Below are 24,780 nucleotides of genomic sequence, written 5' to 3' on the forward strand. Positions count from 1 at the left end.
CAAAGATGAGGAAATTGAAGATTTCTATCAGCTTCCGCAGTCGGAAATTGACCGAACGTGCAATCAAGATGTGTTGATTATCACTGGTAACTGGAATGTAAAAGTTGGAAACAAAGAAGAGTTACAGGTAGTTGGAAAATATGGCCTTGGTGATAGAAATAATACTGGAGATTGCATGACAGAATTTTGTAAGACCAATGACTATACACATGGCCTTCACCAGATGGAATACACAGGAATCAGACTGACTACATCTGTGGCAAGAGGCGATGGAGAAGTGCAATATCTTCAGCCAAAACGAGGCCAGGAACTGATTGTGGAACAGACCACCAACTGCTCACATGCACATTCAAGTTGAAGTTGAAGACAATTAAAAGAAGTCCTCGAGAGCCAAAATATGACCTTGATAACATCTCCTCTGAATTTAGACACTATTTTAAGAAGAGATTTGATGTACTGAACACTAATGACTGAAAATCAGAGGAACTGTGGGATGGCATCAAGAACATCACTTATGAAGAGAGTAAGAGGTCATTAAAAAGACAAGAAAGGAAGAAAAGACCAAAATGGATGTCAGAAGAGATTCTGAAACTTGCTCTTAAGCACAGAGTAGCTAAAATAAATGGAAGAAATGACATGATAAAAGAGCTGAACAGATGACTTCAAAGAGCAGCTCGAGTAGACAAAGCCAATTACCATAATGAAATGTGCAAAGACTTGGAGGCAGAAAACCAAAGGGGAAGAACATGCTCCGCATTTCTTTTCTTTTTTTTAATTGCGTCTTTTTCTTTTTTTTTTAATTCTGATTTGGGTGATAATTTACAGAGCAAATTCACTTTCCATACAGCAGTGCACACTTTGTCTCATGACATTGACCACAATATTCACTGCAATGCAACAGCTCCCCTCCCACTTCCTCCCGACAGTCACCTCTTCCCTGTGTCCATCCCTCCACGCACCCCTGCTCCCTGAGATGTCTCCGTGTGCATAAACAGCCCTTCTTTCTCCCATGATTGTTCTTTCCAAGGAGTGTATCTATCTCAGGTAAATGTTCAACTCCTATGCCTGTCTCTTACTTGGCTGGAAGCCACAGGTGTGGGTTCAGTTCTAGACCTGAAGGGCAGGTGAGGCCACAGTCTCAGTGGTTCCACCAGGCTCTATCAGACCAGCAAACCTGGTCCCCCTTTTTTTTCCAATGCTTTTGAGTTTGGTTCCACATTGTTCTACCTTTCTATCCAGGATCTCCTACATAGATCCCTCTCCGAGTAGTTGACACTGGTAGCCGGGCACCATCTAGTTCTTCTGGTCTCATAGTCATATAGGCTGCAGATCACATGGTGTAACAGTCACTAGGACTAATTCTTTCCATGAATCTTTGGTTTTCTTCATTCTTCTTTGCACTGAATGAGGAGAAACCCATCGTTGCATCTAGATGGCTGCTTGCAGGCTTTTAAGATCCCAATCTCCACTTGCCAAAGTAGGAGATGGAACAATGTTTTGTGTAGTATGTTATGCCAATTGAGCTTGATGGCCCTGTGACTATGGTTCGGAGCCCACAGGTTCAACTACTTGCTCCCTCTGGGTAGCTGGTTGTGACCAAGAAGTGAATACAACCTTGCCCTTTGTCAGCTCTATTATACACCTGGGAATTCAGATCATACAAATACACGTATAGGACCATTGTCTGCCAGCCCTATACATGGTCTTGAGTACACTCCCCACACTTCATAGACAAACCTAATAGTTCGGCCTGTCCACCCATCTATCCACCCATATACCCATGTTACACTCGGCATTTCTTAAGCTGAAAGAACTGAAGAAAAAATTTAAGCCTCAAGCTGAAATACTGAAAGATTCTATGGGCAAAATACTGAATGATGCAGGAAGCATCAAAAGAAGATTGAAGGAATACACAGTGTCACTGTACCAAAAAGGACTGGTCGATCTTCATCCATTTCAGGAGGTGGGATATGATCAAGAAGCAATGGTACTGAAGGGAGAAGTTGAAGCTGCAGTGAAGGAATTGCAAAGAACAAGGCTCCAGGAACAGACAGAATACCTATTGAGATATTTCAACAAATGGATGCCCTCCTCAAGACACTCACTCAGCTATGCCAAGAGATTTGGAAGACAGCTACCTGGCCAACTGACTGGAAGAGATCCATATTTGTACCCATTCCAAAGAAAGGTGATCTCACAGAATGAGGAAATTATGAAACAATATTACTATCACATGCAAGTAAAATCTTATTGAAGATAATTCAAAAATGGTTGCAGCAGTATATTGACAGAGAGCTTCCAGAAATGCAAGCTGAATTCAGAAGAGGACGTGGAATGAGGGATATCATTGCTGATGTCAGATGGACCTTAGCTGAAAGCAAAGAATACCAGAAAGATGTTTACTTATGTTTTATTGACTATACAAAAGCTTTTGATTGTGTGGATCATAACAAATTATGGATAACATCGAGAAGAATGGGAATTCCAGAACACTTGATTGTACTCATGAGGAACCTGCAGATAGATTAGGAGGCTGTTGTTCAAACAGAACTAGGGGATATTGAATGGTTCAAAATCAAGAAGGGAGGTGTGTCAGCATTGTATCCTTTCACCACACTTATTCAACTTGTATACTTAGGGAGCTCTGGTAGCGTAGTGGCTAAGGCACTTGACTGCTAACCAGAAGGCTGGAGGTTCAAACCCACCAGCCACTCCTCGGAAGGAAGGTTGGGCAATCCTACTTCCATAGTGATACTGCCTCGGAAACCCAAGGAGGGGTCGCTATGAGTCAGGGCTGACTCGATGGCACATAACAACAACAACATACTTAGCAAATAATTTGAGAAGCTGTATTATACGAAGAAGAAAATGCCATCAGGATTGGAGGAAGACTCATTAACAACCTGTGATATGGAGATGATACAACTTTGCTTGCTGAAAGTGAGGATGACTTGAAGCACTTACTGATGAAGATTCAAGACTACAGTGTGCAGTACTGATTACACCGCAATATAAAGAAAACAAAAATTCTCACAACTGGACCAATTAACTGCTGCATGGTGGATGGAGAAAAGACTGAAGTTGTCAAGTATTTCATATTACCTGGTTCCCCAATTAACACCAATAGAAGCAACAGTCAAGACATCAGACAACATATTGTACTGGGCAAATCTTCTGCAAAAGACCTCTTTCATGTGATGAAGAGCAAAGATGTCTTCTTGAAGACTAAGGTGAACCAACCCAAGCCATGGTATTTTCAATCACCTTTTATGCATGTGAGAGCTGGACAATGAATAAGGAAGACCGAAGAATAGTTGATGCTTTTGAGTTGTCGTGTTGGAGAAGAATGCTAAGAGTACCATGGTCTGCTAAAAGGACTAACAAATCTGTCCTGGAGGATGTGCAGCCAGAATGCTCCTTGGAAGTGAGAATGGCCAGACTTCATCTCACCTACTTTGATCATGTTGTCAGAAGGGAGACCATTCTCTGGAGAAGGATATCATGCTTGGTAAAGTGGAGGGTCAAGAAAGGGGAAGGCCCTCAATGAGATGGATAGACCCAGTGGTTTCAAGAATGGGCTCAGGTATAGTGAAAATTGTGAGGCTGTCACAAGACTGGGTAGTGTTTCATTCTGCTGTGCATAGAGCTGCTATCAATTGGAGACAACTCAACGGCACCTAACAGCAACAACCAGGTGATTCTGATGTAAATTTAATTTTTAGGAAGATTGTTGTAATAGAAAGAAGTAAGAATTAAAAGTCATTAGTCCTTGGCTCTCTGGTGTTGTAGTGCCTAAGGCATTTGACTGCTAGCCAGAAGGTTGGTGGCTCAAATCCCACAGCCACTCCACAGAAGGAAGATTGGGTGATCTACTTCCATAAAGATTTACTTCCTCAGAAATCCAAATGGGGTTGCTATGAGTCAAAATCTACTTGATGGCAGTGTTTTTTTTTTTTTTTTTGTGTGTGTGTAGTAGAAGTATAGTCCTTGGCTCACGAGTCAGAATCAACTCATAAACTAGACAGCAACTAAGAACTCATTTGCTTAGAGTTCCCTGGGTGGTGCAAATGTTAAGCACTTGACTACTAGGTGAATGGTTGGTGGTTTGAACCTACCCAGGAGCACTTTGGAAGATGGTGATCTGCTCCTGAAAGGTTACAGCCTTGAAAATCCTATGAAGCAGTTCTACTCTGCACATAGAGGGTTACACCATGAGTTGGAAATGACTTGACCCAACTAACAACAAAGTCCTTGGTTTGGGGCCCAACTCTGTCACCACCTCACTGTGGACAATAAAGTCACTCAAATATACTGGCCTCAATTTACTCATGTGGTCTATATGATCATTAAAACCTTTTCTAGCTCTGAATTTGTATGATTCCAACCCAACCTACTGAAGTATTGTCTGGCACATCTTTCCCACAACATCTAAATTCTAATGAGGTCACTGAGCTCAACAGACTGAGCCCACACAGAATTCTTCAATGGGACAACCCAACAATAGGATGAAAAGAACTGGACTCCCATTTCAGATTATAATCTAGGGGCAAGAAGGGCAAGACTAATCTCTCCCAGTTATAAAAGCCTTGAAAAACTAACTTCTACTCTGTCCATAGGGAGGGCCGCACTGGGCCCAGATCCCCTTGGGCAGAGAAATGCTGTCTCTATTTCCAAAGCAGCTGTAGCAGCACCTTTGATCACTGCTTCTATTAGAAACTGGTGCAGCAGACATGTGGAGAAAAGTTTTGTTGCCTTTCTGTGATAAATGTTTCATAGAGGTATAATAAATGGTGACTGGCATTTAAAAGGGGGGGGCTATAAAAATAGTATTAACCTGTTGTCATCCAGTTGATTCTGATGAATAGCAACCCTATAGACAGAGTAGAACTGCCCACAGGGGTTCCAAAATCTTTATGGAAGCAGATTGCCACATCTTTTCTCCCAAGGAGCTCGTGAGTTCGAACCTCCAAGCTTTCAGTTAGCAGCTGACTGCTTAACCACTGTGCCACCAGGGCTCCTTCGAAACAGTATTACCAAACTTCAAAATAGGATAACCAAACTACATAAACATAAACACAACAAAATACTATGCAACACTAAAGAATAACGTAGAATCCGCAAGACACCTCATGACATGGAAGAACTTGGAGGACGTTATGCTGAGTGAAATAAGTTAATCACAGAAGGACACATATTGCGTATTAGTCCACTAATGTAAAAAGTCAAGGAAAGGTTTACACACGGAAGGAAACTTTCTTTGTTGGTTATCAGGGATGGGAAGGGAAGGGAGGGAAAATTGCTAGACAGTAAGATTTGGGTGAAGGGAAGAGCAATATACCCATAGCAAGTGACAAACACAATACCACCAAGGAAAAGGAAGACAAAGAGACGTTCACAAAAGGTACAGACAACAAAAATAAACACTTTTACATACCCAGTGCTGCATGACCAGTAATAATGAACATTGGACTATGGGTGGATACATAGGTAGACAGGCTGATTAAAACAAAACAGTTACTGTAGTCCTTTACGTGCTCACAGTGTGTTAAAATGATCAGCAAGGCTACCTCCCCTGGGGACAGGAGGAAGGACACTTGAGATGAAAGATGGATCCACAGGCTGGACAAACACACCACACTCAAACCTGACTTTAGCTCTTTTCTTCAAGATTCTTTGGTTCCATAAAAGTGTTCAGGAAGTAGTATCTGGGCCTTTCGAAAGCTCCATTAGGGTCAGTGGTTTGTCTGTGGGAATCACTCCTAAACTCCTAGACTTTGGTACCCAGAGTGATTTGTGCTGATTCCTAATCAAAATTTCCTCTTTCATTAAAGACCCACTCACTGCAGAGTGACTGAGAGAGGCCAAGGAGAGTTTATTTTTTGCCGACTGCTGTCAAGTCAATTCTGACTCCTGGCAACCGCACGCAAGCCAGAGCAGAATGATGTTCCACAGTGTTCAGTGACTGACTGTTTTTTACAAGTAGAGAGCTAGGCTTTTCTTCTGAGGTAGCTCTGGGTGGACTAGAACCACCAGCCTTCTGGTTAGCAGCACAGCACACTGACGATTTGCACTCTCAGATACCTAAGGGAAACTGGCAAGGTTTTTAAAATGGTGAAAGAATCAACTATTTGTTGAATGAATGATACATGGGAAAGCCCCAACAGCATTAGGCCACTTAGTAATTAATAAGAAACAATTTCTTATTAATTGGGTAAAACTGGACTCTAACTCTTGCAGGCTGATAGTCTGATAACAGCAATAAGATAAGCACATGGGAAACTAAACCCAAAACCCATTGCCATCAAGTCAATTTCAACTCAGGGCAACCCCATTTGTTATAGAGTAGTATGGCTCCACAGAGTTTTTTTGGCTGTAATGTTTATGGAAGCAGATGACCAGGCCTTTCTTCTGTGATGCCGCTAGGTGGGTACCACCCAGGCACCTGGATAACTATGACCCATCAAATCTTATAGGATTTGGAGCTCTGGTAGCATAGTGTCTAAGGCACTTGACTGCTAACCAGAAAGCTGGCAGTTCAAACCCACCAGCCACTCCTTGGAAGGAAGGTTGGGGCAATCTACTTCTGTAGTGATACCGCCTCGGAAACCCAAGGAGGGGTCGCTATGAGTCGGATCTGACTCCACGGCACGGCACAACAGTGGCAAGGAAGAACTCCTTCACTGTGGAAATTACGAAAGGCTTCAATGAGAGACAGCAAACAGGGCCTTGAATGATGTGGAGGATTTATCAGCGTGGGTGGTAGTGGTGGTGGTGGCATTTCGGAAGGCACGAACTTCAAGAACTGAGATGAGAAAGCAAGAATGTTTCTAAAAGCACAGACAAGTGCTAGTAGCTTTAGCTGCCTTATCTCTTGGTGGCACAGTGCCTAAGGCATTTATTTGACTACTAACCAGAAGGCTAGTGGTTCAAACCCACCAGCCACTCCTCAGAAGGAAGATTGGGCAATCTATTTCCATACAGATACTGCCTCGGAAACCCAAGGAGGGGTAGCTCTGAGTTGGAAATGACTCGATGGCAGTGAGTTTGGCTTTTTTGATTTTTTGGCCCTCTTGACCTGTCTGGGTGAGAGCCTCACGCTCCCACGTGGCGCTCACTAGCTGTGTGCTCTTAAGTTCATCCGCACTCTCCCCTGCTCTGCTCTGTATCCCTGGCTCTCCTGACCTCTGGATTCTGGGTCAGTCCAGCAGGTGGATGGCACTGACTGAGGACTGGAGAGAGAAGCAAAGCCAGAGCACTTCAACCCCGAGCAGCAAAGACCCATTTTAGCATCTAAGAATCTTCATTCTCAATATACTTAATCCAGCTTGGAAAATACCTTAATAAAACTTAATTAAAAATCCTGTGATCTGACACATATCTTAAGCAACCCAGTTCTTAATTTCCAAGTCAATTCTCATCAGTTTGTACCACTATTGTTAATACAGAACACTATTCCCTTTAAAACCCTCAGGAATTCTTTTCAATATGCCAGACTTCACCTTTCATCTTTTATTTTGTGCACAAGCATTATATATTATAAACATTGGGGCTTTTTAAAATTTTGTTCACACATTATGTTATACTTATTGTAATAAATGCTAGGAAAAAAGTTCAACCAAGAATCCCAATGTTTTCATTTCACTGTATTTTCTTCAAATTCCAAAAGCTTGACTTTAGATTGGTCATTTCAGAGTGGAGGGGAAAAAGCAAGGTGACGAAACTAATGTCGAGTCAACAGTAATTGATTAAAATTGACTAAGCAGGGGCCATTTCCTGGAGAAGGACATCATTCTTGGTAAAACAGAGGGTCAATGAAAAAGAGGAAGACCGTCAACAAGATGGATTGGCACAGTGGCTGCAATGACGGGCTCAAGGATGGTGAGGGTGGCACAGGCATGGGCAGTGTTTCGTTCTGATGTACACAGTGTCACTGTGAATTGGAGTTGACTTGACGGCACCTAACAACAATAAGCAGTGGTAGACAGACTGGCAACCTCAGGGCCTAGTTCAGCCTGGCAGAGTGTTTGCTGCAGGCTGCTCAAGGTTTTAAATGTTTCAAAAATTTGATGGCAACATTTAAAACTTAGGACATATCAAGTAATTATTGGATTCCCAGCTTCTCCTGAAAACCTGGAAGGTCTGGCAACGGCAGGACCACATTGCGGCACTGAGTACTTGGCCACCATGGAAAGCCACAAGCTTCTGGCTGCTGACTTTGATGGTCAAACACTCCCCAGGATGCTATGGTCCCCACTCGGCCATGTGCTTTGCCCACCGCCATTCTCTGCCAAGCATCTATAGGATTAGAGTTTGAGACCTGTGTCCTGAAGTATTCCTTGTGCTGGGTAAGCCCTGTGATAGACTGAAAACATAAGACAGCCTTGCCTTTGGGCTTGTAGTCCAGTTGAACCCAAACTAATGTACACTAAGTCAGTCATGGTTGTTGTTAGTTACCATCAAGTTGGCTCAGAGTCACGGAGAACTTATATATAACAGAACAAAATGTTGCCCAGTCCACTGATAGAATAACCGTTTGAAGTTCTTGGTCTGCTTGAATTATTGTGGCCACTATGTATTTTGAGCACCTTCAACCTAGGCAGCTTACCTTCCAGCACTATGTGGAACATTATTCTATTTTGATCCATATTGTTTTCTTTGACTAATTTTCAGAAGCTTATCACCAGGCCTTTCTTCCTAGTCTTAGTCTTGGGATCTCTGCTGCAACCTGTCCACCATGGGTATGCTGGTGTTTGAAATACTGGTGGCATGGCTTCCATCATCAACATGCAAGCTATCACAATACAACAAGCTGACAAAAGGATGGTGGTTAAATACGTAGAAGACAGTTGATACAGAGTTACTTGCCCAAAGATAAGGAAACTCAATGAGAGCTGGAAGCATATTGGTCTCATGGGCAAAGAGCTATGCAATTTGCAATCCGTAGAATTAGAGTGACTGAAAGGTAAAATGTAGGCCTAAACTGGTAGGCCTAGGAAAGCCAAATGTAGGAGATGGCATGATCCTTACAGCTGGCAAGGACATCAACGCTTCCTACCCTTCAAAGCATACAGCTGCTGCCACTCAGGCTCCTGGGCTCCAAGGACATTCCTCAGCCCATCTGAAACCAACTGTGGTGTCTACCTGCTGGGAAGCTCTGACCTTGGCAACATGGGCCTCACTATAGAGGGTCTAGCAGAGTGATTTGTAATTTGGACTGACCATTTCAAAGCACCTGAGTTGCTTTAAAAAACCTGACACCCAGATTGCACCCCAGACCAATTAAATCAAGAACAATTAAATCAAGCAGACCAAGAACTTTCTGAAGGTGGGGGGACTAAGTAGTAGTTTTCACCAGGTGATTTGAGTTGGGGGCCTGAACTTACCAATGGCTGCTATGAGAGGCTCTTAAAGAAGGGAGGAACACAAGGGCCTTGCTATCTCTGTTTGTCTTTCCAATTTGAAATGGCCTCTGTTCATGCTGTTACCTATACCTAAATTGTACTCTTCCCTATTACTCATGCAAATCCTATTGATCCATTCTTCAGGGCCCACCTGATGTCACACCTGACCCAGGAAGCATGTATTTAGCTACTCCAGCCTGCAGTACCTAAGGCACTTGACTGCTAACCAGAAGGTTGGTGGTTCAAACCCACCAGCCACTCCTCAGAAGGCAGGTTGGGCAATCTACTTCATAGTGATACTGCCTCAGAAACCTAAGGAGGGGTTGCTATGAGTCGGATCCAACTTGATTGCGCATAACAAACAACAACAACGACAAACCCTTTCCCATCTCTCCCTGTCCTGTAACCCTAACAGTCAGCACTTAATTATTCTCCAATACTTTCATTGGCCTTGTCTTCTCAGGATGCTATCTAGGCATTCTGCAGGCATGGACCATTGGGTCTGCTTATTTTGTATGTATATGCCATTGAGTTTTGGACATTTTAGACTCCAGGAGTGCATCCTAATTGGTAGAATGATGAAACAGGGATTTTGCAAGGTATGAATGGATGGTTTATTACCTTTGAAAATCTAGGTGCCCAAAGCAGAGCAAATATTCAGTGCAACAACTTTATTGCATTAACTACCCCTCTGTCAAGTTAACAACAGGTTTTAGGAGACATAGAGTGATTTTACTTGGAAGCTGATTTTGCAAGGAAGAATGCTGCAAGCACATATCGTATGTAGTATCTTTACATAAATTAAGTTAGTAATCATATAGACAGATGAGGAAGAAAGGCCTGGTGATCCACTTCTGAAAAGCAGCCAGTGGAAACCCCCCAGACTGCAATGGTTAGATCTCATTGTACACAGGGTCACCCTGAGTTGGTCCCAACTTGATGTCAGTTAACAAAAACAATGTGAGATGCACTGGAGAAGACTGACCAGGTGGTGTGACTTACTGAATCACTGCTATATGAAATACCTAACACATCCCTATTCTGAAAATAAAACAAAACAAAACAAGAAAAGCCAAAGTGCAACAAGTTACCTGCCAGAGAAGCCCCTCATCCAACTGGTTTGCAGAGTTCAAGCACTACCTCCCCCATTTTATTCAAGCTCCACAGTCATCCAAAAATACTTTCACAGATTCTTGCTTTCAAAACTGAAGAGATTAGGTTTCACCTGTGGGCTCGGGACCATAGTCGCAGGGGACATCAAGCTCAACTGGCAAAATACTACACAAAACATTGTTCCACCTCCTACATTGGTGAGTGGCAAGTGGGATCTTAAAAGCTTGCAAGCTGCCATCTAGATGCAACGATGGGTCTCTCCTCATCCAGTGCAAAGAAGAACGAAGAAAACCAAAAATTCATGGATACAATCAGTTCTAGCAACTGGTACACCATCCGATCTGTAGCCTATACGACTATGAGACCAGAAGAACTAGATGGTGCCTGGCTACCAATGTCAACCACTTGGAAGGGGATCTACGTAGGAGATCCTGGACAGAGAAAGAGAACAACGTGGACAAAACTCAAAATCATTTGGAGAAAAGAAAAGGGGGTGGGGAGGACCAGGTTTGCAGGTCTGATAGAGCCTGGTGGAACCACTGAGACTATGGTCCCTAGCTGCCCTTCAGGTCTGGAATTGAACCCACACCTGTGCCTTCCAGCCAACCAAAAGACAGGCATATGAGTTGAACATTTACCTGAGGTAGATACACTCCTTGGAGAGAACAATCATGGGAGAAAGAAGGGCTGCTTATGCACAGGGAGACAGCTCAGGGGTCAGGAGTGCACGGAGGGATGGACACAGGGAAGAGGTAATTATCGGGAGGAAATGGGAGGGGAGCTGTTGCATTGTGGTAAATTGTGGTCAATGTCATGAGACAAAGTGTATGTGAACTGCTGTATGGAAAGTGAATTTGCTCTGTAAATATTCACCCAAATCACACACATACAAAAAAAAACCCCGAGGAGATTAGGTTTCTGAAATGTGGACAACATTAAATGCAGACAATGGCTGTGTGTCTAGTAGGTGTATATCCACATGCCTGGGGGGGTATCTGTTCAAATACTACAGTCCCAGCAGCAACTTTATTTAGTCTGGTTGTTCCTAAGACAAACACATGTAACTTTAATTAAATGTATACCCAAATGTAGGGGAAACCATCTTGAAACAATTAGACTGCTCCATGGTAAGAGGTTTCAGGGCCCGGACATCCTCCCGCTTCCTCCCATCCACCAAGGAAAGAGAACAGCTGGGGCCGGGGGAAGCCAAGCCTGACTCCATAAACACAGCCTGGAGCTATAGCTCTCTGCCCTGCTAGGGTTTTCTTCTCTTCTGACCCAAGACACCATCCTTCTTTTATTCCTTCCTAAATGAATTCCAGTCATTTAATTGTTTTTACTTTTCTTAACCGTCTCTTTGATCAGCCTTAAAGGGAGAAAAATTTCTGACAAGGTTTCTTATCTTTCCCTAAAGGAAAATATTCCAGGAAGGAACTGAGAGTCTGAAGAATGACCAAACCACCCATCTGATTGTTGACCTTGGGTTATAAAGGCTTCTGGAGAATGTCTGAAGAGATGGCTGCCTTTGCCACCACATTCCTGGGACTTTCTGGTCTGTCTGGTTCATTGGGAGGTAAAGGCTGAGTAGTTCTATTTCACTTTCACTAGAAGCTGGGAGAGGAGGAGGGCTAGCTAGATTATGATATTCACCAGGTACCTTGTTTCCTCCCTGAACACCAAGTTAAATCATCCCTATATAACTTATCCATGAGGTACTATTGTCAGCAAAAAGAATGTGTTTTCTATAAGAACCATGCTGAAAAGTCACATCCATAAATATTGACTGAGTGTCTCTCTTGTGCTTAGAAGGAACCCTGGTGAGATAATGCTTAAGTGCTCAGCTGCTAACTAAAGTTCAGCAATTTGAACCCACCACCAGCTGCTCCAGGGGAGAAAGATGTGGCAGTGTGCTTCTGTTAAGATTTACACCCTTGGAAACCCCACAGGGCAGTTCTACTGTGTCCTACAGCATCACAATGAGTCAGAATGGACTGATAGCAGTGGGTTTGGTTTAGTTCATGTTTATTGTGCTTGGAATGGGTACACTGGTGGTTCAGGGAGACCTGGGTTTGATTCTGGCCAGTTCACCTCCTGCCCAGTCACTACCCATCTGTACTGCAATGATATGAGCCAGTTCCAGCAGAGCTTCCGGACTAGGAAGGAGGACCTGGTGATCTCCTTCTGAAAATGAGCCAGTGAAACCCCTGAGGATTACAAGGGTCTGATCTTCCCCTAATCATGGGGATGACACAGGAATGGGTAGCATTTCATTCCACTGTGCAAGGGGGTCAACTCCATGACAGCCAACAACAACTGAGCTTGGGAGAATGGGAAATATAAAAAGAAATAAATTATATGATCCTGCAATCTACTTCCATAGTGATACTGCCTTGGAAACCCAAGGAGGAAGGGGTCACTATGAGTCTGATCTGACTCCACGGCAGTGAGTTTGTTTTTTTTTTTTTTTTTTCCTGATCCATAGGAAGAGAACCCTGATGGTACAAGGGTTAAGCACTTGGCTGCTAACCAAAAAGTCAGCAGTTCGAACACACCAGCCACTCAGTGGGAGCAAGACATGGCAGTCTGCTTCCATAAAGATTACAGCCTTGGAAACCCTATGGGGAAGTTCCACTCCGTTCCTATAGGGTGGCTATAAGTAGGAACTGACTCTGTGGCAATAGGTTTGGTTTGGTTTGGTTTGTCCTCAGGGAGCTGAGGGGATTCAAATCTTTCAGAAAACAAAGAGAAAATATAATAAAATACTAGATCAAGTTCTAAGTCAGTATTCTAGTATTTTGAAGAGAATAAAAATCAAAAGAGGCCTGAGACTATCTGGAGAATATCATTCTGGACTGGACAGAGACCCTGGGCAAACGAGTGGAAGCTCTCACAGGAGGGGAGGATAGAGAGCAGATGGTCTTGGCTGCAGCTGCAGGCTTATGCTTCAGAGCAGGACAATGAAAGACACTTAGGTAAGTAGGGGCAGGGTCAGAGGAAGGACCTCAACAGCCAAAATCAGGACTCCAGACCGACAGGCAACAGGGAGACATTAAAGATGTCTGAGCTAAAGCGCAAGATGGCTTATCACAAAAGCTGACCAGAAAGTAGGCCTCCAGCCTAAATTAGATATAAAGCTGCATAAATTGAATGGAAACCCTAAAGAGCTGGCAGAGAAGAAGGCCAAGTGCTTTCAAGTACCTTAGAGAAAATGCAAAACATTCCAGATAGTCTGCAAACCAAACCACTCTTTGCAGACTCTGTGGGGCTGGTCTAAGCAGCAGCCCAGTAGGGCGGGACATGCTGCTTTGGTCTGGTGTGGGGGGAACTGCTCCTAAGATTTTACCAGATCACCTGTTCTCAAGCTGAATGCACAAGAACAGAAACAACACAAATCTTCTGAATTTAAGAAAAGTCTTGAAGTGTGAGGAAGACATTTTTGCCCTCAGGTAGGAATCCACAGATTAAACTAAACCCAAATAAGAAACTACAGGCTTCCAGAGGCCAGAAGGCTAAAGCCAGGGAACCATACTGCTTGGGTTACAAGAGAACCTTAGACCTGACACGATTACATAATACTGAAGGATTAGGAGATTGTGCCCAGCTCCACAGCCAAAGTCATTCTGAATACAGGCATAACTTGGAGAGATCCAGGACTCAGTTCCTGACCATTGTAATAAAGCAAACATCGCAATAAAGTGAGTCGCATGAAGTTTTTGATTTCTCAATGCATATAAAAGGTATGTTTACACTATTCTGTAAACTATTAAGTGTGCAGTTGCATTGTGCAAAAGTTTAAAATTAGGAGATTACCAAAACGGGACACAGAGACATAAAATGAGCACATGCTATGGAAAAATGGCACCAATACACTTGCCTGACGCAGGGTTGGTTGCCACCATCTTTCACGTTGTATAAAATGCAGTATCTGTGAAGTGCATAAAATGAGGTATACCTGTACAAAGAATATTTGTTCGAATGAAAATATAATGCTTAACAGAAAGGTTTAAATCCACAGTGCCTTTAGTAGTCAAATTCTTACAGTCATCAGTGAGAAACCATTTTAATTCTCTAGGAATCTAGATTTCTGGGTCCATGGAGTTGGGGTGGCCTACCCAGGCCATTCGCTTTTGGGTGTCATTTTGAACCTTAAGTCTTGGAGAAACTAAAATGCCACCATCAAATCTTCTGACAATTGACTTTTATCCTTAGTCCCAATTCATCACTCTAGAATCAGTCTAAATCCTAGGTGATGGTTCTTTCTGGCTGAATGTACATAATCTTGGGCTACTCTCCAGACCAAGTGACTCTGGGGTGAAGTGGGACATTAGGTGATTCTAATGCAGGAGCTGCTGGATTGGGAATCAATAATCTGGGATAAGAAGAAAAGGGAAGTGATTTATCAAACATCCTCTGTGGTCTGGATACTCTGCTTACATAGAATATCTGTGCTACTGGTGCCTTTCCCATATCCTAAGAGCTTACCAACCATTTAAGACTTTGGCCATGGGCATTATGGTGCTAGAATTAGCCCACTCCTTTGAGGAACAGAGACTTCTGGGATAAATACCCTAGTTGCCCGAGCCTTGGGTGAGACAACATTGAGGCATACTCCAAAGCCTGGAGTCAGAAAACTTTTTCTGTAAAGGGCCAGATGATAAATATTTCAGGCTTTGGGGGCCCTTACTGTCCTTGCTGTGACTTCTCAACCATACCTTTGTAGTGTGGAAGCACAAAATGAACGAGTGTGGCTGGGCTCCAATCAAACAAGCAGCAGGCCATAATTTGCAGACCCTCTGTTCTAAGTCAAAAAAGACACCAGAAGTCCTCAGCAGGAATGGGTCCCAGTTTCCTGCAACAGTAACAGGTTCAACAACACACCCTGAGTAGGTTTCCTCCCCTTCTTATGCTTTCTGGGACCATCAGCTGTAGAAATGGCTTGCACAAAAGTCCTTGTCTCAGAGCCTGCTTCTAGGGGCAAACAATCTACGTCAGCATCTTGTTCCATACTCATCACTATCATTATGTTAAATAATAGCATCTCCATTTTAAAATGAAGAAATGAAGGTTCAAGGATTACACAACTTGTTCATAGCAGTAGAGTCCATATTAGATGTCTATCTGGCTCCAAAGTCGATTTCTCCACAGTCTGACCAAAGTAAACACTGTAGTTTTTTGTTGTGCACCACTGAGTTAGATCCGTACTCAAAGCAACCCTAGATGACAGAGTGGAACTGCCCACAGGGTTTCCCAGACTATAATCTTTATAGAAACAGATCGCTAGGTCTTTCTCCCATGGAGGCGCTGGCTGGGCTTGAACCACTGACCATTTGCTTAGTGACTGGTCACTCAACCATTGTGCCACCAGGGCTCCTAAGAGTAGACACACAGATATATATACATACATACATACATACATATACACACACACACACACACACACACACACACACATATATGATGGGCAATATGAAATTGTAGTGGGCAGGAATAAAGTACCATATATGGACTGCTAAAAGAACTAACAGATCTGTCCTGGAGGAAGTGCAGCCAGAATGCTTCTTGGAAGCAAGAATGGCCAGACTTCATCTCACTTATTTTGGTCATGTTGTAAGAAGGGACCATTCCCTGGAGAAGGATGTCATGCTTGGTAGGGTGGAGAGTTGACGAAAGAGGGGGAGGCCTTCAATGAGATGGATTGACACAGTGGCTGCAATGATGGGCTCAAGTATAGCAGGGATTGTGGGGCTGGCACGGGATCGAGCAGTGTTTCGTTCTGCTGTGCATGGGGTCGCTATGAGTCGGAAACGACTCAACGGCACTTAACAACAACAACATATGAGAAATTATAAAGCAAAATTCATAGTACCTGTAAAAATACAAAGTATTTCATTTTACTTGGATCCACAATCATTGCCCATGGAAACAGCAGTAAGAAATGAAACAACATACTGCATTAAGCAAATCTGCTGCAAAAGACCTCTTGACAAGTATTAAAAAGCAAAAATATCATTTTGAGGGCTAAAGTGTGCCTGACCCAAGCCATGGTATTTTCATTTGCCTAATGTGCATGTGAAAACCAGTCAATGAGTAAGGAAGACTGAAGAAGAATTGATGCATTTGACTTAACAGCATTGGTGAAGAATACTGAATATACCATTGACTGGTAGAAGAATAAACAAATTTGTCTTGGAAGAAGTATGGCCAGAATGCTCCTTAGAAGCGAGGATAGAGAGACTTCACCTCATGTACCTGGGACATGTTATCAGGAGGGACCAGTCCCTGGAGAAGGACATCATGCTTGGTAAAGTAGAGGGTCAGCGAATAAAAGGAAGACACTCAACAAGATGGACTAGCATAGCGGCTGCAACAATGAGCTCAAACATAGCAATGACTGTGACGATGACTGAGCAGTGTTTTATTCTGTTGTACGTAGGGTCGCTTTGAGTTGGAACTGATTCAATGGCATCTAACAACAACAATAACACAACAGCAACATATTACTAACAATAAAATGTACCAAAAAACACGGCAGTTTTAAGTGCAATTCATTGTAACTCAAATACGTCGTAAGTCAGGGACTACCAGTAATTTCACAAAGTCCTCATAAAGGCATTTGTGAAATCCTTCTCTGGATACTAGATTCCTGGGAACACTTTGAAAACCCGGAACCAGCATATTTAGAAACGGTTTTCAGCTTACGCAGTCTTGCCCTCGCTATCCTGCTTGGTGGCACTGGCCCCTTTCTTGCCCAGCAGTGAGGCCACCTTCTCTGTGTCTCCATTCTCCACAGCCTGCAGCAGCCGGTCATCATTTTTGTTCCACTCATTGATCTATGGAGGAAACAGAAGACACAGAGCTAATGAATGGCAGCGGCTACAGACATACTGCCCAGAGAACCTCATTCCACCCAGCTCCCGACCCTCCCATCACCCAAATAAAAACCTGCCCCTCAGTGGAAAACTTTGAAAATACCTTCCCCTTCACCATTGAGATACCCAAGAAGGCTGGCTTCCCAAAAGAAAACATCCACAGTTCAATGATACGGTGGCCGGTCACCAAACTCTGAGATGAAGTCACCTCTGTTCCCTGAGGTTGGGAAGATAGAAGACCTTAAGTCCAGTTTACATATTAGCTTATTTCTAGCCCAACTGGACAGCTGGCACCTCAGAACTTTGGCCCTTTGACCTCGTCCATAGCTCACTCTGTCCACTGTGTTACAGAACTAAACTGCCTCACACCTAAAGGTTACCTGAGGTTTTACAGATATTCATTCTTCAGCTTCTTTTACTGCTACTCTTTCCTGTCGGCTTGCTGGGCCCTGATTTTTTAGCTGTATGCTGATGACCCCCAGTGGGTTTCCAAGGCTATAAATCTTTAGGGAAGTAGATTGCTTCATCTTCCTCCCATGGAGCAGCTGGTGGTTTTGAACTGCCAACCTTCTCTTAGCAACCAGATGCCTTACCCAGTATACCACTGGAGTTCCTTTCTTTTTTTGGTTGGTTCTTTGTACTGATGTTTAAGTAGCTGTCCATCCAGGGTACTGACTCAAAACACGTACCAGAAAGAAAACTTGTTCCTGAGTAGCCTATTAAACATCAACCAGCTTTGCGCAGAGCCTCCACCACCACCAAGCTCAGCCCAGTAGAATGATTCTGCAAAAGCCGTAATGGTAAAGCTTTCATGTGCACAAATGCTAGTTATTACTCTTACAAGGGAAAGCAACCATCTCTATATGAGTAATTGGACAGCAGGGAGCCATGGAAGGTTTTAGAGCAGAGGAATGAGAATGAAATCCGTGCTTTAGGGAGTCCTCTAGTGGTGCACACAGTACAAATGATTAATGGGGCAGGAGAGGGAGAAAGACACTGAAATACATCAAAGCCCACCAGCCGTCCCTTGCAGCAGACCTCTAAGACCAAGCTTACTTCCTGGCCCCTTCAACTCTGGACCCCACCTCCTGGGAGAGTCTCCACCTCCCTCCCCAAAGCTTTCCACAGAGGAGTCTCCCACCTGTGCTCTTCCTTGTGACCCCCGAAGACAAGAACCCCAGGTATTTCTTGTTAAAGCCTTTATTGTGAGCCACTAAAGAGTAGCAGACAGAGGAGATACTAGAGATTTAAAAGGTAAAATGAAGGACTTTGACTAGATTACAGTCTTGTAGGAGGTCAGGGGTATTCTCAATCTACCAAAAGTCTCAATCACCCGTCCAGCCCCAGCCCAGAGGCCACAAGGCCTGACAAAGCCCACAGGCCATCAAGGCTCACAACAAATGTGTCCAGGGTGTAAGGGAGAAATTTGTATTTCTGAGAGATTCAAGACTGGGCCATACCCATTTCTCAGGACTCAGGGCAGAGGAAGAAAATCAGTAGCTTGGCCCTTAAAAAAAAACTTGTTGCCAGTCAAGTTGATTCCAACTCGTAGTGGCTCTATAGGACATAGTAGAAGTGCCCCACGGGGTTTCCAAGGCTGTAAATCTTTAGAGAAGTGGACTGCCACATCTTTCTCCTGCTGAGTGGCTGCTGGATTCAAATTGCTGACCTTTTGGCTTGTAGCCAAGCCATCAGCAACTGCACTACCAGGCTCCTTTCTCTTGTTGGCATGTTTCTGAAGTCTAGAACTCTAGCCTAACAAGTGTATGCTATGTCACCCATAACCTGTGCCTCAGGGTTCTGAGTCTTCAGGCTGGATAACTATTGTGAAATTTCTCTAAAGCTCAAGTAGTTTAATCTATAAAATTCTTCATGCCAAACTTTGCTAAGAATTAAGTTGACTGAAGTACATTTAATACCAATGATTCCTACCTACATTATCCTAAAAGGCAAAACTCTTAAATCTTTTAAGATACCTCCCTGACCTAAACTGACCAAATTAAAATTGGATTGAGAAGATCAAAAGGATAGTAAATCTCTGAGGACATGACTTAAAGTGCTTGAACAGAAAGGTCACATGAAAGGGTTTTTCTCTCAGTGCCGCTAAGCACCAACTCTTGAGTAGAGAAAAATCCGATTGTAGGGGTTCCCTCAAATGAGTTACACGCAGATCTTTAGGAGTTCAATTTCTATACCACATAGCAAGAATGATCCTCCCTCCCCCGTGCTATGGAGGACAAAGTCAGTGGTACAGCTCTTGAGGTCTAAAGTTCTTTTGTGTAAGTCTTTCCTCAGTGCAGAACAGGAGTGACTTTTCTGTTGGCACAGATGAGACTAAGAGGGCAAGGCTATGCACACCAAATATTGAATAGATAATCTGCAGCACCATTCAACAGGTATGTGCTGCAGGAGGGTACAAGGTAAGTATCAAGAAGTGGGAAAGGATGGGCACTGTGCACACTTGGGAAGGCAGGACAAGCCTGAAGTAGAAACCAGTTGCCATGGAGGCAATCCTGACTCACAGTGACCCCATGGATGCCAGAATGGAACGGTTTTTTAGTGGCTGATTTTTTCAAATTATATCATCAAGCCTTCCTTCCAACGTGGTTCTGGCTAGACTCGAACCTTCACCTTTTCAGTTAGCAGCTAAGCGTGTTGACTATTTGAACCACCAGGGATAAACTGGGGTAAAATATAGACTTTTTTTTTTTCCCCAAGGCACGGGCCCCTCTCTTGGGGCAAACCCATTCCAGGGCGCCCTGCCCTTCACAAAGAAAAGAGAACTCTCCCCGGGGCTCCCGCCGGCTTCTCCGTGATTGGTTGCGTTACCGCACTGGATGCCTCACAGCGCCCGTCTCCACCACTCCGGATTCGGGGATCTGAACCCGACTCCCTTTCGATCGGCTGAGGGCAACGGAGGCCAACACCCATAACAACAACAACAACAACAACTGGGAAAGGAGGTGATAATTTTACTCTTAAAATTCTCAGAAGGATGCTAAGGGTAGAAACTAAAGACTCTCAGTTGGACCTCTGATTCAGGACTCCAGATTCCAAGCGGTGGGTCTTCCCAAGGGGAAGCCATGGAAGGGTTGACCAGAACTAGCAGGGAGCTGATCTCTGGTCCTGGAGGAGGATACTGTTTATATCTGTAGTAAGCTCTGATGTACACAACTAGGCATCCTTACAGGTGTAAACGGTAAAGCACTTGACTATCTGCCAAAAGGTTGGCAGCTCAAACCCACCCAGAGGCACCTAGGAAGACAGACCTAATGATGTGCTTCCAAAAGGTCACAACCTTGAAAACCCTATGGAGCTGTTCTACTCTGTACACAGGGAGTTGCCATGAGTAGGAATCAACTCAATGGCAATGACAACATGCACAACTAGTCGTTGTAGACCCCTTCAAGAAGCAGAGCTTTCAAATCCATTACCTTCCTCTTCTGAACCTGACCAGAGAGGCTTTCCCTATGTTGTTGTTGTTATGTGCCATCGAGTCGGACCTGACTTATAGCGACCCCTCCTTGGGTTTCCAAGGTGGTATCACTACGGAAGTAGATTGCCCCACCTTCCTTCTGAGGAGTGGCTGGTAGGTTTGAACCACCAGCCTTCTGGTTAGCAGTCACGTGCCTTAGGCACTACGCTACCAGAGCTCCTGGCTTTCCCTATTTGTTGTTGTTATGTGCCGTCGAGTCAAACCTGACTCATAGCGACCCCTCCTTGGGTTTCCGAGGCAGTATCACTATGGAAGTAGAATTGCCCAACCTTCCTTCCGAGGAGTGGCTGGTGGGTTTGAACCGCCAGCCGTCTGGTTAGCAGGCAAGTGTCTTAGCCACTATGCTACCAGAGCTCCCTATAGCTTTTGTATAACCAGTCTATCTGGTGCTTTATTCTATACCAAACATGCATAGCCAATCACAAGATGAGACAAAACAGATGTGTTGTCTAAATGCCACTGCTCTTAAGAACCCAGAAGCAAATTTTCTCCATCACCTGAATTCCCCAGCTGAGTAGTAATAAACTGAAATCAAATATTGAGAATATATTAATCATTTGTTCAATCAACTGTCCAAAGGTAGGGCTGGGTCAGGAGAACAGGTGGTTTGACATTTGGCCACACATCCCAAAGTACGTTATTCCTACTCCAAAATCATACAGGACTTCCAGAGATTCCCATCACATTAATGATGTCACGTGCCACCATTTCCCATGAAACTCTTTCCTCCAAGTATTGCTCCCTTCACAGGACAGGCTTGGCTGTGCCTCCCTACTGGGCTTCTGGGCCCTCAGAACAGTATTTTCAACTCATTCATGGGTTATACCCAACATTTAAAGAAAGAGGAGGGAGGGAAGAAAAGAGGCAAGGAGAGAAGGAGGGAAAGAAGGGAAAGAGGGAAGGAGGGAGAATCAGACGTATACCATCCAGTAGGGTGAAATGTTTTATGAAAACTTTCGTTTGTTATACGTATGTAAGTACTGGGTGATGAAGTAAAATATGTTTCTAGCAGGGGGATCACAATGGAAGAAAAAGCTTGAAATCACTTCAGCTGCCTCCAACAAAGCTGACTTTAATAGCCTTGATCTGTGCTGCAGATCCTCTCAAGCCTTTCTGGTGACCTTGTCTGCTTCCCTACCCCATCGCCTCCCCAGGGCCCACCGACTACTCATCTCTGAAGCCTACAGTCTAGACTTGATGAAATACTGCATCCGGCCTTCTTCCTAGGGCTCCCTGTGTGCTCATTGTTGGTCTCTCCCTTCTGCTCCCTGAGGGAACTGACAAGAGCTTTGATTTCTTACCCCCACGGCACCAAGTAAGTGCTCAGTATTAGTTGCTGATTTTACCAGAAGGTTCTTCTTCTTGATTAACCTAAGTCTCTCTTTTTTACTGTCCTTTTTTATTGAAATATAACTACCCGAAGGTTCTTTTCAATTAACCTAAGTCTCTCTCTTTTTTTTTTTACTGTTTTTATTGAAATACAATTACAATGACAGAAATTTTACCATTTTAAAGTATACAATTCAGTGTTTTTTAGTATATTCACTGTTGTGCAACTATCATTACTATCTAATTCCAGAACATTTTCATCACCTCAAGACCTAAATCTAACTAGCTTTAACAAATATTTGTTATTTCATTTATAAAAGTTCATTCTTTTGCAAGCAATTAATAAATCATGGTACAGATTTTTATTTTACAGGATAAATATTATCAACTCCTTTACTCTTCTAGCTTTCTAAGATTGCAGTCATGCGTACGCCTTCTCCAAATCTCATTACAACTAAGGAGCCAAGTTTTGTACATTCAATCAGGTGAATGAACCCAGTGTCCTCACCTGGGAGCGTTGTTAAATATGTAGACAGTCAGGTCTCACTGCTGGAGACTGTGTTCTGTGATCTGGGGTAGAGCCCCAGAACCTGCAGGGTTCAGCCAATGCTCTACTCCAGCTGATTCCTACTGCAAGTCTGGGGACAGCTAGAACCTATGCTAAAGGCTAACCAGAGAATTTACTTGAAATAACTTTTTTCCTCCACATCATGTTGTTAAGGAAGGGGATTAGGAAAGAGAGAATTCTTCTCTTTTTCCTTGCAGAAGTAGGTCTTTTGTCTTCCATAAAACTTTATAAATATTAGGCTTTCCTTAAGAATTTTTCTTATGGATTGAATTGCATCCCCAAAAAGATACATTGAAGTCCTGACCCCTGTTACCACTGAATGTGAACTTATTTAGAAACAGGGTCTTTAAAGATGTTATTAGTTAACAGAAGGTTCATACTGGAATAGGTTCTAATGCAATATGAGTGGTGTCCTTACAAAAGAGGAGATGAGATAATAGAGAGACAGAGAGAGAGAGAAGACAGCTGTGTGACAACAGGTAGGTTACAGCTGCAAGTCAAGGAATGCCTGTTCTCTGGTTTACACCCTTACCCCCAATGTATCTACAAGCCCAAGTTAAAAATTTCTGGTGTAGAAAAACAGAGTCAGTCTTCAGAGTTAAGTACTTTTGGGCTGAAATTATAGCTCCACAACCTCCTATCTAGGTGACCTTGGACAGGTCATCCAATGTTTTTGAGTCCCAATTTCCTTATCTGTAAAACAGGGGGAATCCTACTGACTTGCAAATAATCCTGAGAATAGATATACAAGGTCATGGGCACACAAGGTCTGGCATGCATTACTCATTGTCCTCGAGCCCATTCCAACTCACAGAGACCCTATAGGACAGAGCAGAACTGCCTCACAGGATTTCCAAGGCTGCTCTGGTAGCATAGTGCCTAAGGCACTTGACTGCTAACCAGAAGGCTGGCGGTTCAAACCCACCAGCCACTCCTCGGAAGGAAGATGGGGCGATCTACTTCCGTAGTGATACTGCCTGGGAAACCCAAGTAGGGGTCGCTATGAGTCAGATCTGACTCGAAGGCACATAACAACACAACAACAACAATCTTTACGGAAGCAGACTGCCACTTCTTTCTCCCATGGAGTGGTTGGTGGGTTCAAACCACTGGCCTTTCAGTTAGCAGCTGATATTTTAACCACTGTACCACCAGGGCTCCTCAGGCACACACTAGGCACCCAATTAAAAAGCCCAGTAAATGTTGATTAGTATTATTCTTGAATGAGATGATACTCACTATTCCTTCATGGTGAATGTTTGATGAATCTTAATATTTACAATTGAGGGCTGACAGTCCATCACCCTTTCAGAGGGAGACAATGCCTTCGTGCAAATTGAAAACTGCAAACTTTTTACTAAAAAAAAAAAAAAAAAGCTACTTTAAGGGGCCCTAGAGAAACATTCACAGACATGAAATTAGCTCTTTTATTGATATATGTCTCACTTTTCCAGGAGACTGTTTAAACAGACGGTATTTCAACAGAGCACACCAGGCCCCATTTGCAAGTCCAGGAAGCCATATGTCACGTTCCAGAGACATGTGTAATGTGTCAGCTATGAAGGACGGCATGTGAGAAAGGCAGGCCTGACCCTCAATGTGGGCTCCAAGCATTCCTGCTAATACATCACAAATGAGATTTTCAATGGCTGGCCTGTAAGTTTCCTATTCATCAAATCATTTCCAAATGACACCCTCCTGCTGAAGACTTTTCCCTGGAAGCATGGCCTCTTGGAAGCCTCGCCTGCCCCATCCAGGGTAACAGATTCCCTGTCAACCATGTGATGAAGGCTGGGGCTTTGGCAGCCAGCAATGTCTGCTCTTGGCCAGACATGGCATCACCTTCTTTTATTTTGGTTTAATCATTGGGAAATGAAAAGTCCATGGAAAGCCAGTGGTCACAGACATCTGGTGGGTAGGCAGGTTTGAATTTTGTACCATACCAACCCTTTCAAAATAATCCAGTGGCACAGAACAGTTCAGGATAAGAAAGAGCTGCTGGGA

General features: G+C 43.6%; 1 protein-coding gene across 1 annotated transcript in view; it reads right to left on the reverse strand.

Moving 5' to 3' along the window:
- Window positions 1-20,314, reverse strand: part of RAI14 (retinoic acid induced 14) — a 93,300-nt gene extending 72,986 nt beyond the window's left edge. Inside the window, exons 1-2 of the mRNA XM_007957831.2 lie at window positions 20,213-20,314; window positions 17,214-17,344 (exon numbers count right to left, since the gene is read on the reverse strand). Coding sequence (XP_007956022.2) covers window positions 17,214-17,344; window positions 20,213-20,314 — 233 coding nt within the window. The remainder of the gene's footprint in view (window positions 1-17,213; window positions 17,345-20,212) is intronic.
- Window positions 20,315-24,780: the final 4,466 nt, after the last annotated feature.

The sequence above is a fragment of the Orycteropus afer genome, unplaced genomic scaffold (assembly GCF_000298275.1).
Source record: "Orycteropus afer afer isolate SDZICR_OR568_19922 unplaced genomic scaffold, OryAfe1.0 scaffold00804, whole genome shotgun sequence".
In the NCBI taxonomy this organism is placed as follows: domain Eukaryota; kingdom Metazoa; phylum Chordata; class Mammalia; order Tubulidentata; family Orycteropodidae; genus Orycteropus; species Orycteropus afer.